Source organism: Nannospalax galili, unplaced genomic scaffold (assembly GCF_000622305.1).
Source record: "Nannospalax galili isolate Female #2095 unplaced genomic scaffold, S.galili_v1.0 scaffold23, whole genome shotgun sequence".
NCBI classification, from domain to species: domain Eukaryota; kingdom Metazoa; phylum Chordata; class Mammalia; order Rodentia; family Spalacidae; genus Nannospalax; species Nannospalax galili.
In genome coordinates, this window is record NW_008350771.1 from 1,248,524 (window position 1) to 1,263,673 (window position 15,150).

A 15,150-nucleotide genomic window follows, 5' to 3' on the forward strand; every position below is an offset into this window, starting at 1 on the left:
ATAATTCCCTTGCCCCGTCCTTGTCAAAGGGCTTCCCTTTTTAAGCTGCTGATGGCATGCTACCTTCTGCTCTAAGCAGAGTTCAGCTTCCTTTTTGTTTCAGAGTTTTGCACGGACCTCTGAGGCCATCTCCAGGATACAAAAGAAAGTACACTTCTGCATCCACATGCGAGCAGGTCATCTTCCAGTGTCAGATCTGTGCTCCAGAGTTTGCTCAATGTATTTTTACAAAAGAGAAACCACACATGCGTACACAGACAGACTATCCTGGAAAGAGTTCCTGGTTATTTTCATACTTCCCCTAAAAAAAATAACTTCCTTGGGGGTAAGAAGATGAGGACATTGAGTGACCTACTCTTAACTTCTGGAAAGGTAGCTTGTTTTGTCCATTTGTCAATGAGGGGATAGGAGGAACCCAACATTTTCAGTTACAACGAGATTTTGTTGTTTTTTTGTTTTTTTAAAAAAGGTTCTATGTGGAAATGAGTGGGACAATGATAAAAATAAACAATTAAAATTTCAAACCAAAACATATCTTCTGGCCCCAAGACCCCCAGTTAATCCTCTAAGACCACAATCTCCACATTGTGGACTTGATGCTGGTGTTCCTCCATCTCAGCTACCACCTTCTCCTCAGTCCTCAGCTCCGTCTCCAAGATGACTGCTTTGCCCTCAGTGTCTTCAGCCTCAGGGTCTGGGGCAGGGTCAATTTCAATGATGGTCTGCCCATCCTCCGAGGTGCTCTCAACAGCTTGGATTGCTGAGGTCAGGCCAGACTCCATGGCCACCAGCTCCACAGGGCTCACCATGGTGGCCATATTGCCCAGGGTACTCCCATCCTGCATGGTGGTAGAGCTTAGCAGCGCCAAGCTAGATGAAGGGTGGATGGTCACTGTCTCTGGTGAGCTGCTCTTGGCAGAGGAGACCACTGTGGCATAGCGGAAGAGCTGGGGGCCAGAAGGCAGGGTGTGGACAGTCACAGGACTGGAGCCCTGGCTGAGGGTGGCCACTGGAATATTGCCCATAGAAAACGACTGACCCACTGGGGTGATGGTGATAGGTGAGATGACGGTGAACTGAGGCTGTTGGACAGGAGGAGAAGGGCTCAGGACAGTGGTGGAGGCTGGCCGCTGGAGCCGGGGTCTTTTGGGAGGCTTAGGAGTGCTCACAGGCATCAATACCACATTCTGAACTGTCTGCGATTTCAGCCTGGGATCCTGGGCTTGCTTCTTTTGCTCTTCTAACTGGCGTTCCAAGTCTGTGGGAAAGAAAACAACACACACACAAAAACAAAAACAAAAACTAAACAAATAAAAAAAAACCCCAGACTCTGTAGGGGGAGAAGTGTAATCTTAGAAACATTAAGTCAGGAATCAGGAGACAGGGGCCTGGTTTGCCACTATGCAGCCTCAGGCAAGTCATTCTATTGTTTCCAAAGTAACTAGTGCAAGTGATTTTTTTTAAACCCTCCAGTAATTACATTTAATTGTGTGATTATGGACAGAGCAACATCTCAGACAGCTCTTTGTTTATCTCAGAGTGTTCTTTGTCTGTCTGTTGAGACAAGGGATCTCCCAGCAGCCCCCGCTGGCCCCAGACTCCCATGTAGACCAGGCTGACCTGGATCTCACAGAGCGCTGCCTGCCTCTGCCTCTGCCTCCAGAGTGCAGAAGTTATTTCCTATTTATTTATTTATTTATTTATGTCTTTTTTTTTTTTTTTTTTTTGAGACAGGGTCTCCCTGTAGCTCCAGCTGGCCTGGAACTCACTACACAGACCAGGCTGACCTTGAACTCATAGAGATCCACCTGCCTCTGCCTCCCAAGTTATAGGACTAAAGGTGTGCGCCACCAAGCCCAGCTCAGAAGTTACAGGTACATCCCTATAACATTTAGCCATCCTTTCCCCCTCTTTCCCTTGTGCCATTGCCAGACTCTGGTAACTACTATTCCGTTCTGTTTTCCTCTGCTGTTATCAGTTAGTCTTGTAGTTTGAACAAACCCAGTCTGAGTGTAGCTACCGAGAAGCATGCATAAGACCTTTGGAATCATCACAGACGTGAACATTCTGAAATAACACATGGTACTCAGAATGTCTTTCAAGGCAACATTACCTTACTTCATTGGCAGGAAAACTCCTGTGCTATACTCTACTATTAACCCTAAGAAATATGAACTGAAAGAGGTCTTAACAAGGATACAGGGATTCATCTTAATAGGGCTACAGAGAGAAAAACTGACTTAAGGTTACAGAACTTGGGCCATAGCAAAAGTCTTCTGATGGTGAACTTGGTGATTTTTTTCATTACAATAAGACAATTATATCTTTCTCCCAAGTGTCCAAACTAAAATTGATGTCCACTGGTGAGTTAGAGAATACACTGTAACTTCTTCATTGCTCTAGGACCTGACACTGACCTGGAATCAGTTACACTGTGATGGGATTTTGTAATTCAGCAAGAAATAGATAGGCCTGGGTGTGGTGGCACATGCTGCAATCCCAGCACTAAGGAGGCTGCTGTTGGTCTCAAACTCACTATCTTCCTTCAGGTGTGAACCACCATGCCCAGCTTTGATAATTTTTAAAAATTATTTATTTTTTAAATGTATGTGTATTGAGTGTATTCCTGAAGGAGTTTATGTGCACCATATGCTTGCAGGAGCCCTCAGGGGCCACAAGAGGGCAGTGGATTTCCTAGAACTGGATTTACAGGCAATTGTGTCACCATATGGGTGCTGGTAAAAATTTTTTAAATGAATTTTTGCTACCTATTGTCAATTAACCCAAGAAGATTATGCCAACTTATTTCATCAGTTTAAGTACATCAGTATTGGATATTGTTATTTCCCATCTTCCTTGATTTAATTTTTTTTAATTTTTATTGTATGTGTAAGAGTGTATTGCCTACATGTGTATAAGTGTACTCATGTCATGTAATGCTTGTAGAGGTCAGAAAAGGAGGTAGGATTTCCCTGGAACTGGAGTTAAGGACAGTTGCTAGCTATCATGTGAATGCTGGCAACCGAACCCAGGTCTTCTGCAAGAGCAGCCAGTGCTCTTAAGTGCTGAGCCATCTCTTCAGTCCCTACACAGTAAGTTTAAAGTTAACCTGAGCTACATGAGGAGACTTAAAAACAAAATCATGAGGTGTGGTGATGCCACCTGTTATTCTAGCACTTGGGGAGCAGATAGGAAAATTTCCCATGAGAACGAAGCCAGCCTAGATGATATAGTGAGTTCCAAACCAGCTAGGGCTATATAGATAGACCTTGTTCCAAAACATAAAATAACAACAGAAAAGCCTGGCTTGGTGGCTCACACATGTAATCCCAGCACTTGGCAGGCTGTGGTAGGAGGACTGCAGCTTTAAGGCCAGAGTAAGAAAACAAACAAAGACAATGATTTAAAGAATAAGCTGCAGGGGCTGGAGAGATGGCTCAGCAGTTAAAAACACTGGTTGTTCTTGCATAAGATCCAGGTTCGAATCCTAGCACCCACATGGCAGCTAACAACTGCCCATAATTCCAGTCTCAGGGGATCCAAAGCTTCTGACCTCTGCGGGCACTGCATGACACGGGTGCACTTACCTACATGCAAGCAATACACACATACACATAAAATAAAAATAATAAAAAAAAATTTTTTTTAATTAAAAAAAAAAAAAAAAAGCCAGGGGGGGGGGCGCACCCCTTTAGTCCCAGCACTTGGGAGGCAGAGGCAGGCACATCTCTGTGAGTTCAAGGCCAGACTGGTCTACATAGTGAGTTCCAGGCCACTGGAGCTACAGGGAGACCCTGTCTCATAAAAGATAAAAAAAAAAAAGCTGCAATTAGCTCAGTGGCAAACACTCGCCTAACATTTATGTGGCCCTGGGTTCAATCCCTAGGACCAGAAAAAAGAAAAAAGTGACTACTTGAATATGATAACTTATACCTGTAGTCCAAACTCAGGAGGCTGAGGCAGATGGATTGCTGTGGGTTTGAAGTCAACCTTGGTTACACAGTGAGTGCCAGAATAGCCTGGGTTATTGTGTAAGAGCCTGTCTCAATATGACCCACACTTCTAATTCCAGCAGTGTGGAGGTGGAGGCACAGGAAACAGGGTCTCTCACTGAACCTGGAGCTCATCAATTTGGCCAGGCTGGCCAATGGACTCCAGGACATGCTTGTTTCCAATTCTCCAGTACTGAGATTACAGATGCATGTCACTGAGCCCAGCTTTTTTTGTGTGGGTGTTAGGGATCCGAACTGAGGTCTTCATGCTTGTAAGGCAAACACTTTATTGACTGAGCCACCTCCTTAGTCATAATTTATGATTATCACAAATAATGGAGAATGTACAAAATCCGTATTTAGCAAAAGCAGACGTATCAATAATATAAAAAAGGCAAAGTCTAAATTGTGTCTTCTACCAACAACATTGCTGGATTAATAGAATAATCTAGTAGACATATTCCTTCAAAAAATAGTCAGTAATGTGGTGGTGGCACATCCCTTTAGTCCCAGAACTTGGGAGGCAGAGGCGGATTGGATTTCTATGCGATCAAGGCCAGCCTGGTCTATATATAGAGTTCCAGGTCAGCTGGGACTACAGGTAGACCCTGTCTCAAGAAAACAAAACAACTAACTAAGCAAAACACCACCTAAGAAGAGAAGTAAGTTATACGTACCTGTCAGAGTATAGAAAAACTGCTCTTCTCCCTGTTCTATTTGGTTCTTTCTGTTGTCCAAAACTCTCTTGACTGTGTCCATTAGACCAAAGGTATGTGCCACATTGTTGAGAACAGCAGCATCTATTTGAAACAGAATACATGCCTGTAGAGTTAAAGCAGACATGTGCTACCAGCTCCTTATTGTGCTGTTCATGGGTCTGAAAGAACCCAGAAGCATGGTATGGTGGCAAATACCCATAATCCCAGCCCTTATGAAATGGAGGAAGAAGGTTCAGGAGTTCAAGGTTAACCTAGGCTACATAGTGAGTTCTAGGCTATCCTGAGCTATATGAGACTCTCAATCACATATACCTCATCTCCAAAAAAGAAAGAACCAAGAAATTACGGGATTTGCCTAAATACATTTTAATAATTTTTTGTCATTGTTGTTTTTGAGGCAGGGTCGCATATAGCCTTGCTATGGATGTCAAACTTGATAAGGATGACTTTGACCTCCTGCTTCTACCTCTCAGGTGCTGAGATTACACCAAGGTACCTGGAAATACTTTTACCAAGATTTATCACACACATATCTAATTTTGATTTTTTAATGTTTTTGAAAACCTTTCCATATAACACAGTGGTAGAGTGCTTGTTTAGCATGCCAGAGGTCCTAGGTTCAACCCCCAGCACTGCAAAAACAAAAAGCAAAAATAACTAAAAAAAGAAAAACCAAACAAACACAACTAAATAAGTAAACTTAAAAAGCAAATAATCAGTCTTGTACCTGGTTATAAATTGCAACTTTTGGATTGGAGAGATGGCTCAGCAGGTTAAGAGCAATGACTGTCCTTAAGGACCCAGGTTTGATTCCCAGCACCCACATGGTGGCTAACAACTATCCATAACTCCAGTTCCAGGAGCTCCAACACCTTCTGACATCCTCGAACATTGTACAAAATAAGTACACTTATACACATGTAGGCAATACACTCATACACATAAAAAATAAAATAGAGAAAAAAATTTAAAAAATTAAAAAAACCAAATTGTAGCTTTTGGTTTAGAAAATGTGGTGAAAGCTAGGTGTGATGGTATACAACTGTAGCCCCACCTATTCTGGAAGCTGAGGCAGGAAGACTACTTGAGCCTAGGAGTTCAAGATCAGCCTGGGCAACATAGTGAGACTTTACCTCCAAATACACAAGTAGGCCAGGTATGGTGGTTTATACCCATAAGCATAGCATTTGGGAGGCTGAGGTTAGATGACTGCCTTGAGCTTGAGGTCAGCCTGGGCTACACAGTGAATTCCAGCCTGGGATATAGAATGAGACCTTGTCTCAAAAATCCAAATAGTAGGGCCATCAAGATGGCTCTGTGGGTAAAGGCACTTGTGGCCAAGCCTGATGATTTGAGTTCAATCCCCAGGACCCATACAGTGCAAGGAGAGAACTGACTCTAACAAGTTGTCCTCTGATCTCCATATGTGCACTTACGGCACATATCTGCCCACACACAAATTTTTAAAATGTTATAAAATACATTTGGATGACTGTACTAGATAGAGCGAATGGTTTGATCTCAATCTTGCTACTATTTTTTTACTTTATGTGTATGTGTCTATGTCTTTATGTGGGTATGTGCACATGAATGCAGGTGCCCACAGAGGTCTGAGGTGTTGGGTCTTCCTGGAGCTGGAGTTACTGGAAGTTGTGAGCTGCCCAATGTGGGTGTTGGGAACCAAACTCAGGTCTTATGAGTTCGTTCTCGTAACTTCTGAACCATCTCTCCTATGCCAATCTTGGTACTTTCTGTTGTTTGAGGGACTGAATGAGGGCCTTATGCTATCTAGTTTTGCTTAGATAACCCAGTGAAATAGTCCCTTCACTCCTTAGTCTCTTCAGCCAAGACAAATGGGACTAATACTGACTGTAAATAGAGATGAAGAGTAGAGACACCATACTTTACATGTCTAACTCAAGAGCTGGCATGCACTATTATCAGTACATATCTGCTTAGCCACCACACAAACTTGAAATCGTTGCATCTGTTGTCATTCCTCACTTCCCTAACTCATACCACTTCACCTACCTTCTCTTCCATAGTCACCTCACTCAGTTCTATTTTTTGGTTTTGTTGTTTTGAGACATGTAGCCCAGTCTGACCTCTACCTCCTGAGTGCTGGGATTACAGGCATGTACCATAATGTAGCTGAGACTACAGACTGGTGCCACTGTGCCTAATGTGATGGTTTTAAACATGTAAAGGCTAAAACTCCCACATGCAGTTCTCTAGCTCTGGCTTCTTTCCTGTGCTATATATTCACACTGCCATCTATTAGGTGATGCCTCTATTTGGAAGCCTTATGGTCATCTCAATTTAGTAGCTGAATGGTTTGGCATGTACCTAGTGTACCCAAAGCCCCAAGTTCCAACCTCAACACCATAAAATAAATAATAATAAAATAAAACACTAATTTTGAGGACTGGCACGGTGACACAGGCTTGTAAGTCCCAGGTTTTAGAAGGTAAAAGCAGGAAGACAGTTTAAGGACAGCCTGGGCTACACGGTGACCCTTTCTTAGGAAATTAAAACTACAACAAAACCTAGGACTAAAGGCACAGCTCAGTGGTAGAACATTTGCCTAACATATGTGAGGCTATGGGTTCAATACTCAGCACCACACAGGGAAAAAAATAAAGCCTGGCGTGGTGGTGTACACCTTTAGTCCCAGCACTAGGACTGTGGATTTTGTTTGGCTATTTGGTATAAAATGTGTAGGTTATAAAGAGTTAATAAGTAATAACTAACAAGTCTAAGTATGAACTCAGTGAACATCTCCTATATTGAGGTCCACCCACCCAGGGCTCAGGGACCATTGTGGAAGATGGAGCAGAAAGATTTTAAGAGCCAGGGAGGAGGTGCATGACCATATGGAAATGGTCCTACAGGTGCCTGGGACCTTTCTCATACAAACCTACAGCAATGGTGTCAGCATGCACAAGACCCATGCAAACTTAGGCAGACAAAAACCTAGCACAGAACTGTGGAAATGAGCAGCAGGCCCCAATCTTAGTCGAAGAACTATTGGTAGCTTATTACTGCTGGGCGAGGAAGAGCTGATCTACTTAAAGGGAGGGACTCTAAATACACTGACTAGACCCCAGTGGATGAACTTGCACTGAGGACATCTGGGGACATCAACTTTATATAATAGGCCTTAACACAAATGACAGAATGTATGAACTCCATTGGGGCGGCTATGTGAGGGTGCCAAAGGGGAAGGGGGTATAAAGCTGATTTTCTGTATGAAATACACAAAATTTCAATAAAAAATTAAAATTAGAAAAAAGAATTCAGTAAACATCAAGCATATGAGGCCTCATCATAACCCTAATTATAGCAGATGAATAAAATATCCTTTATACTCTGTACAACAGTAAGCATCCTGAGAATTTTTTTTTCTTTTTGAAGCAGCCTCTCCCTGTAAGCCCCAGCTGGCCTGGAACTCACTATGTAGACCAGGCTGGCCTTGAGCTCACAGAGATCCGCCTGCCTCTGCCTCTCAAGTGCTGGGACTACAGGCGTGGCCACCACACCCGGCTCTGAGAATATTTTTAAATAGCTATAAGTGAACACAATAGTTCACAAAGCCTTAAATTAATAGAATGTGAGAATAACCAAAACCCAGATAGATTGTACCTATTTTCAGACTATACATATATGTGCGTGTTATATGTGTATATATGCATACATGTATATATGTACATAGATTATAGATATATCAACAGAAAAAGAAAAAAAGAGGAGATGGGGCAGAGTGCTTTCTGGCACTTATTTTTTGGTCTTTTTGAGACAGGGTCTCCTTGTAGCCCCAGCTATCCTGGAGCTTACTATGTAGACAGATTGGACTTGAATTCACAGAGATCCACCTCCCTCTGCCTCCCAAGTACTAGGACTACAGGCATGTGTCACCATGCCCAGCTTCTGACACAATTTAAAAGAACAAAACCACCTATGAAAAAAACTTGGAGAGTTGGGTGTGGTGTAATCTCAGCACCTGGGAGACCAAGGTGGCCTGCTGCCTGCCTGTGCTACAGATGGAGTTCAAGTCCAAACATGAGATCCTGTTTCAAAACAATAGTAATAAAAGGAATGGTCAGACATAAGTTTAAAACCCAATTAATGAAAAATTAAGGAAAGAAGGAAGGGAGGGAGGGAAGGAGGGAAGGAGGGAAGGAAGGAAGGAAGGAAAACTATCTAGTTTGACCATGGAGACAACTTCTAGGTTCCTAAAATTGCCTAGCTATAATGCAACCCCAAATTTTAACCTCTGTCTCCCAGAGCATGCCAGGTCCTAGGGTAGAAGGTTACATACATAAATAAATAAAACCCAGTTACGAACCATGAAAAAAATTATTCTTTATGAGCCTTACTTTTCTTTTTATTTGTCTTTTTGAGACAGGTTCTCCCTGTAGCACCAGCTGGCTTGGAACTAGCTATGAAGAGATCCACCTGCCTCGGCCACCTGGTGCTGGGATTAAAGACAGGCCCCACCACGCTTGGCTTGAGCCTTACTTTTCTTATCTGTAAAATGTAGATAATACCTATATCTCCGAGTTGTGAGGCCAACAGACACCTTGCTGCAGTTGTGTATATTCAGTCAAGGATGGCTAGCGCCAGATCAGTGACCTACCTGTGACCTGGAACGGGGCCTGGATGAGCCGCTGCTGAACTCCCCTGAGAAGCTCTTCTATCTCCTTCTGTATATTGCAGACAACCTCTTCCATCAACCCAACATCAGCTATCCCCTTCCAGAACATCAACGTGTCCTCTGGCACAGGAGGGATAAGACAAAGGGTAATAAAGATGCTACTCGGATATATAAGCACATTTCTACAATGCTAAATTCAAAATTATTACAATTCAAAAGACTGTCTTAAGACATTTCTGGGAAAAGAACAAGGATTTCTGGAAGACTACCTGCCTCCTTAAGTTGGTACCTAATTATTTAGCTCTTTTAGCCACTTAGGGGCTTGGGATAATTAACTTAATTTGTCATGCTTGAGTTGTTATTACTCTGGCTACAAAATTACATCCTGCTCCAATAAAGATATTCAGTTAAATATTTAAAAACAGTAAATATTTAATACTAAATATTATTTTATTAGATTCAATTTTCATTTTGCTTTAAATTAGATTACCTGTATATTATAAAAGATAATAAAGATATTAAACTAAATATTAATTAAAAGATATATTCCCAAGCTGGGCATGGTGGCACATGCCTGTAGTCCCAGCCCTTGGGAGGCAGAGGCAGGCAGATCTCTGTGAGTTCAAGGCCAGCCTGGTCTACATAGTGAGTTTCAGGCCAGCTGGGGCTACAGGGAGACACTGATTCAAAAAAAGACCACAAAAAAAAAAAAAAAAAAAAAAAAGATATATTCCCCCTAGTCCTGTACTTGAGAAAATAAAACAACTGGGTAAGAGGAACTCTAAGTTTCCCAAGGGTAGTGGCTAAGTCTTCTTATTTATGTACCCAGCATCTAGCAATAGTAGTATCTAAAAATAGGCAATAACAAATATTTATTTAAAAAATCAATAAATGGAGAATGCAATGAAGCTTCTCCTGGCCCCACTAAGGAAATCATTAATCAACAACCAGTCTCTACATCACCTGATACCCAACTTTTCCTTCTAATATCTCAAAGCTTGATTTATCTAAGAAATGTGCCAGAGATGGGGGCAGTTAGGCAAAAGAAAAGCATGGTCAATGGAGTCAAGCAGCTGAACTCAGCTCTGACACTTACTGTATGACTGGTCCAGGACACCCTTTCTGAATCCCAACTCCTTCATGTGTAAAATGGGATTCTGCAGAGTAGTTGCATGGATTAAAACAAGATGATCCTAGCTATCATTAGTATATGTTTATGAGAAAAAAAACATCATAAGTGATTAAGAGGTCTGCTGTCTATAAACACAATGATGAAAAGGCCATAAAACCCTACAAGAGCATGGAAAAGTACCTGAGATCTCCTCTGAGTCCTTCTTCCCGCCCTCCTCTGTGGCCATTGTGACAGCAGCCGTGAGAGCGGAGTTCCATTCCAGCCCTGCCTCTTCCATGCTCTCCTCTGAGATGGCAATCTGTGTGATGCTGCCTAAACAGAATCCATCAAGATATAGAGCCAGTAAATTTCATGCAGAAGACATTGCTATCCTCTGTTTCATAATCAGAGTCACAGAGATCTTGTAATTTTAACATGCGGGGCCTCTTGCCTACAGGTCCATACTTTAAAAACCAGAAACCAGGAGGAATACTGAATTTTCTACAGAAAACCTGCCTTGTTCCTTTTTACTCTAAATAGAAAAAGAAAGATAACAGAAAAGCACAAAAAGGGGGCTGGAGAGATGGCTCTGTGGTTAAGAACACCGGCTGCTCTTGCAGAGGACCTGGGTTCAGTTCCCAGCAGCCATATGGTGGCTAACAACTGTCTGTAACTCCAGGTCTTCTGAGCTCCATGGGCACTGCATGACGTGGGTGCACTTACATACATGCAGACAATACACTCATACACATAAAATAAAAATAATAAATAACTTGGGCATGGTGGTGCACGCCTGTAATCTCAGTGCCTGGGAGGCAGGTGGATCTCTGTGAGTTCAAAGCCAGCCTGGTCTCCATAATGAGTTCCAGGCCAGTTGGGGCTACAGGAAGACAGTGTCTCAAAAAAACAAAAAATATAAATAAATAAAATATATTTTTTAGTGTTTTATTTATTATCATTATTATTATTATTATTATTATTATTATTATTATTATTATTTCTCAGTGCCTGGGAGGCAGGTGGATCTCTGTGAGTTCAAAGCCAGCCTGGTCTCCATAATGAGTTCCAGGCCAGTTGGGGCTACAGGAAGACAGTGTCTCAAAAAAACAAAAAATATAAATAAATAAAATATATTTTTTAGTGTTTTATTTATTATCATTATTATTATTATTATTATTATTATTATTATTATTATTATTTTTTTGTCTTTTTGAAGACAGGGTCTCCCTGTAGCCCCAGCTGTCCTGGAACTCGCTATGTTGAGTCCTCTGAAAGAGCAGTTAGTGCTCTTAACTGCATCCCCCCCCCCGCCCCCTCCAGAGCTGAGGACCAAACCCAGGGCCTTGTGCTTGCTAGGCAAGCACTCTACCACTGAGCTAAATCCCCAACCCCACTTAACCGCCTTTTAAAAGAAAAGAAAACCACAGAAGGGCAATCTGCTTCCTAAGCAGATATTTTTGAAAGGGACTGAAGGTAGGCAGGATTTCCAGGCTGCTTTTCATAAGACCTACCTACTACAAATGTGGTTTTTTGTTTTTTATCTTATTTATTTTTCATTTCGTGTGTATGAGTGTATTGTCTGCATGTATGTAAGTGCACCCGTGTTACGCATGCAATGCCTGCAAAGGTCAGAAGAGAACTTTGGATTCCCCTGGAACTGGAGTTATGGATGGTTGTTAACCACCATGTGGGAGCGGGGAATCAAACCTGGGTCTCCTGGAAGAACAGCCACTGTTCTTAACTGCTGAGCCATCTCTCCAGGCCCCAAATATGTTTTATACTAAGCATCTAGAATATCTAAAGTTGTCATAGCTAAAGAATCAGCCTGTGAAGAGAACGCAAGAAAAATGAAGACCAAAAGGTAAGAGAGCCATGAACAAGTTTCATACACACATACCCCCAAAACAAAACAAAAACCTATCAATAGTATATGAAGATCTAAAATAAAGAAAACTAAGAAAAATCACAGTGTCTCAGATAGCAACATAGACAAGCATGGACTCACACACTGGAGGCTATCAATATCAGAGGAATAACAGGAATACAGGTAATCAAGTAAAGGAGCTTGGGTTAACAAAAAGGAAATAAATCATTTTGGAGTAAATTTCACTTTTCAAGAAAAGGGTCAAATATACAAAAATTCATCTAGGGCTGGAGAAATGGCTCAGTGGTTAGGAGCACTGATGCTCTTGCAGAGGACCTGGGTTCAATTCCCAGCACTCACATGGCTGCTGGCAATTGTCTTGAAACTCCAGTTCCAGGGGATCCAACACTGTCTTCTGACTTCCATGGGCGCTGCACAACACGGGTGCACTTATACACATGCAGGCACTACACTCATACACATAAAATTTTTTAAAAATTCTGCTGTACTTTCTTAAAAGGGTATTCAGGCTCGAAGTGATGTGGCTTTTACTCACCCAGTGCTACTCACAGAGTATGAAGGCCAATCCCAAACCAAACTAAAACAAACCCCACAAAACTAGGTGTGGTGGGTCAGGACTATAATTTCAGCATTTGGGAGGCTAAAATAGGAGAGCTGCCAAGAATTTGAGGTCAGCCTGGGCTAGTGAGTTCCTAGGTTTGGGATAGGAGGGAGATCATGTGTCCAAAAATAAAAAATAAGAACTAAAACAAAACAAGAAAACCTTAAAAAGTCTTTTCTTTTTCAGGGTTAGGAATCAAACACAGGGCCCGACATATGCTAGACAAGCACTCTACCATTAACCAAGCTGTATGCCCAACCCCTTTATTTTGAAACTGAGTTATCCAGGACCTTGAACTTATGATCCTCCTTGCCTCAGCCTTTTGAGTAGCTGGGATTATAGGCCTGCACCACAAGACCCGGCTAAAAGGTCATCTTCAAACATACTAAGTTCCTAACCCTTTAGATCCCTGAGCATTCTTCTGACTCTATGGGGCATGTTTATGTTAGTTTTATGATAGTAGTTAGATACATTTTATGTAACTGTGGCATCTTGAGGGAGAGCGACTAAATCTGTTAAACTATTCTCTCTAAAAGGAACACTTCCCTAAATGATAAGGAGCAGTCACAAACCCAAGTTCAACAACACTGAAAGTCAATTGGGCATGGTGGTGCATGCCTTTAATTCCAGCACTTGAGAGGCTGAGGCAGGAGGAGCTCTGTGAGACCAAGGCCAGTCTGATCTATATAGGAGTTCCAGGCTAGCTATGGCTATAGGGAGACCCTGTCACAAACTACCCACCACAGAAAAAAACAACAGCCAGGTGTGGTGGCACATGCCTTTAGTCCCAGCATTTGGGAGGCAGAGGCAGGTGGATCTCTGTGCGTTCAAGGCCAGCCTGGTCTAATATTGAGTTCCAGGTCAGCTGGCGCTATAGGGAGACCCTGTCTGTCAGAGCTTGGCTGTAAGTCCCAGGACAGCCTGGCCTCCATAGCAAGTTCCAGTCCAGTCAGTACTATATAGCAAGACCCTGCCTAAACAAACAAACAGAAAGACAAACAAAAAACCCTGACGATGAATATGTGCCCATTCTACTCATCTGTGAGGAAGTCTCAGCTCAATAAGCTGGAAGCCAGGCAAGCAGAACTCTGATCTTCATAGCAGAGTCTTCACAGTCCAGCCCAGCTAATGATGCACCATCAGTTCAACAGTAGAAAGCCATTCATCATTCTAATCTACTACCAGTAGTTGAGCAAATGGATTATCAAGAGCCTCCATTCAACCTTGACATGCTGAGTGGCACAAAAATGAAACCACTGACTAAGCACTCTGAGTACAGAACCAGCTTTTTGATGCTTACTAGATTATACACATTATAAGAAAAAAATAATGAATGCTGGAAATACAATTTAGTGACAGAACACTTCCTGGCATGCACAAGGCCATACAGCACATACTGCTAAAAAAAAAAAAAAAAGAAAGAAAAGAAAAGGAGGAAAAAAGAAAACAAGGAGAGCTGGCTATAAGAACCACTTATGCCAGGCAAGGTGGCGCTCGCCTGTAGTCCCAGCACTTGGGAGGAAGAGGCAGGTGGATCTCTGTGAGTTCAAGTCCAACCTGGTCTACACAGTACATTCCAGGACAGCTGGGGCTACAGGGAGTCCCTGTTTAAAAAAGACCATAAATAAATAAATAATAAATAAATAAGTAAATAAATAAAATATCACATATCTACTTTTTAAAAAAAGAGGGAGGGAGCTGGAGAGATGGCTCAGCAGTTAAGAGCACTGACTGCTCTTGCAGAGGACCCAGGTTCAATTCCCAGCACCCACATGGCGGCTACAAACCATCCTTAACACCAGTTCCAGGGGAATCTGAAGTCCTCTTCTGACCTCCACAGCAATGCACAACATGGGTGCACTCACATACATGCAGACAATACACTCATACACATAAAATAAAAATAATAAATAAAAATTTAGGAAAAAAAAAAAGGGAAAAAAAGAATCTGTTCCCAGGACATAGAATCCCCACCATAACTACAGGCCTCACAACAATCAATGCTCACAAGAATTGAGAATTCAAAAATATCAGGGAAGTCAGGTATGGTGGTGTATGTTTGTAATTCCAGTACTAGGGAAGCAAGAGGATCACAAGTCCAGGTCCACCCTGAGCTACTTGGGACGGTCTCAAAAATCAAACCAAACCAAACCTCTCAAAACTAAACAGCAACAAAATCATGAGAGGA

At 42.2% G+C, this 15,150-nt stretch overlaps 1 protein-coding gene across 3 annotated transcripts in view; it reads right to left on the minus strand.

Annotated features, from left to right (window-relative positions):
• Positions 1 to 362: 362 nt before the first annotated feature.
• Positions 363 to 15,150, minus strand: part of Gmeb1 (glucocorticoid modulatory element binding protein 1) — a 38,093-nt gene continuing 23,305 nt past the window's right edge. For all 3 annotated transcript variants that reach the window (XM_008847941.2, XM_008847942.2, XM_017801909.2), the window contains 4 exons: positions 10,678 to 10,809; positions 9,348 to 9,485; positions 4,670 to 4,792; positions 363 to 1,258 (listed from right to left, as the gene is read on the minus strand). In XM_008847941.2, the coding sequence (XP_008846163.1) occupies positions 558 to 1,258; positions 4,670 to 4,792; positions 9,348 to 9,485; positions 10,678 to 10,809 (1,094 nt within the window). In that variant the 3' untranslated portion in view covers positions 363 to 557. The remainder of the gene's footprint in view (positions 1,259 to 4,669; positions 4,793 to 9,347; positions 9,486 to 10,677; positions 10,810 to 15,150) is intronic.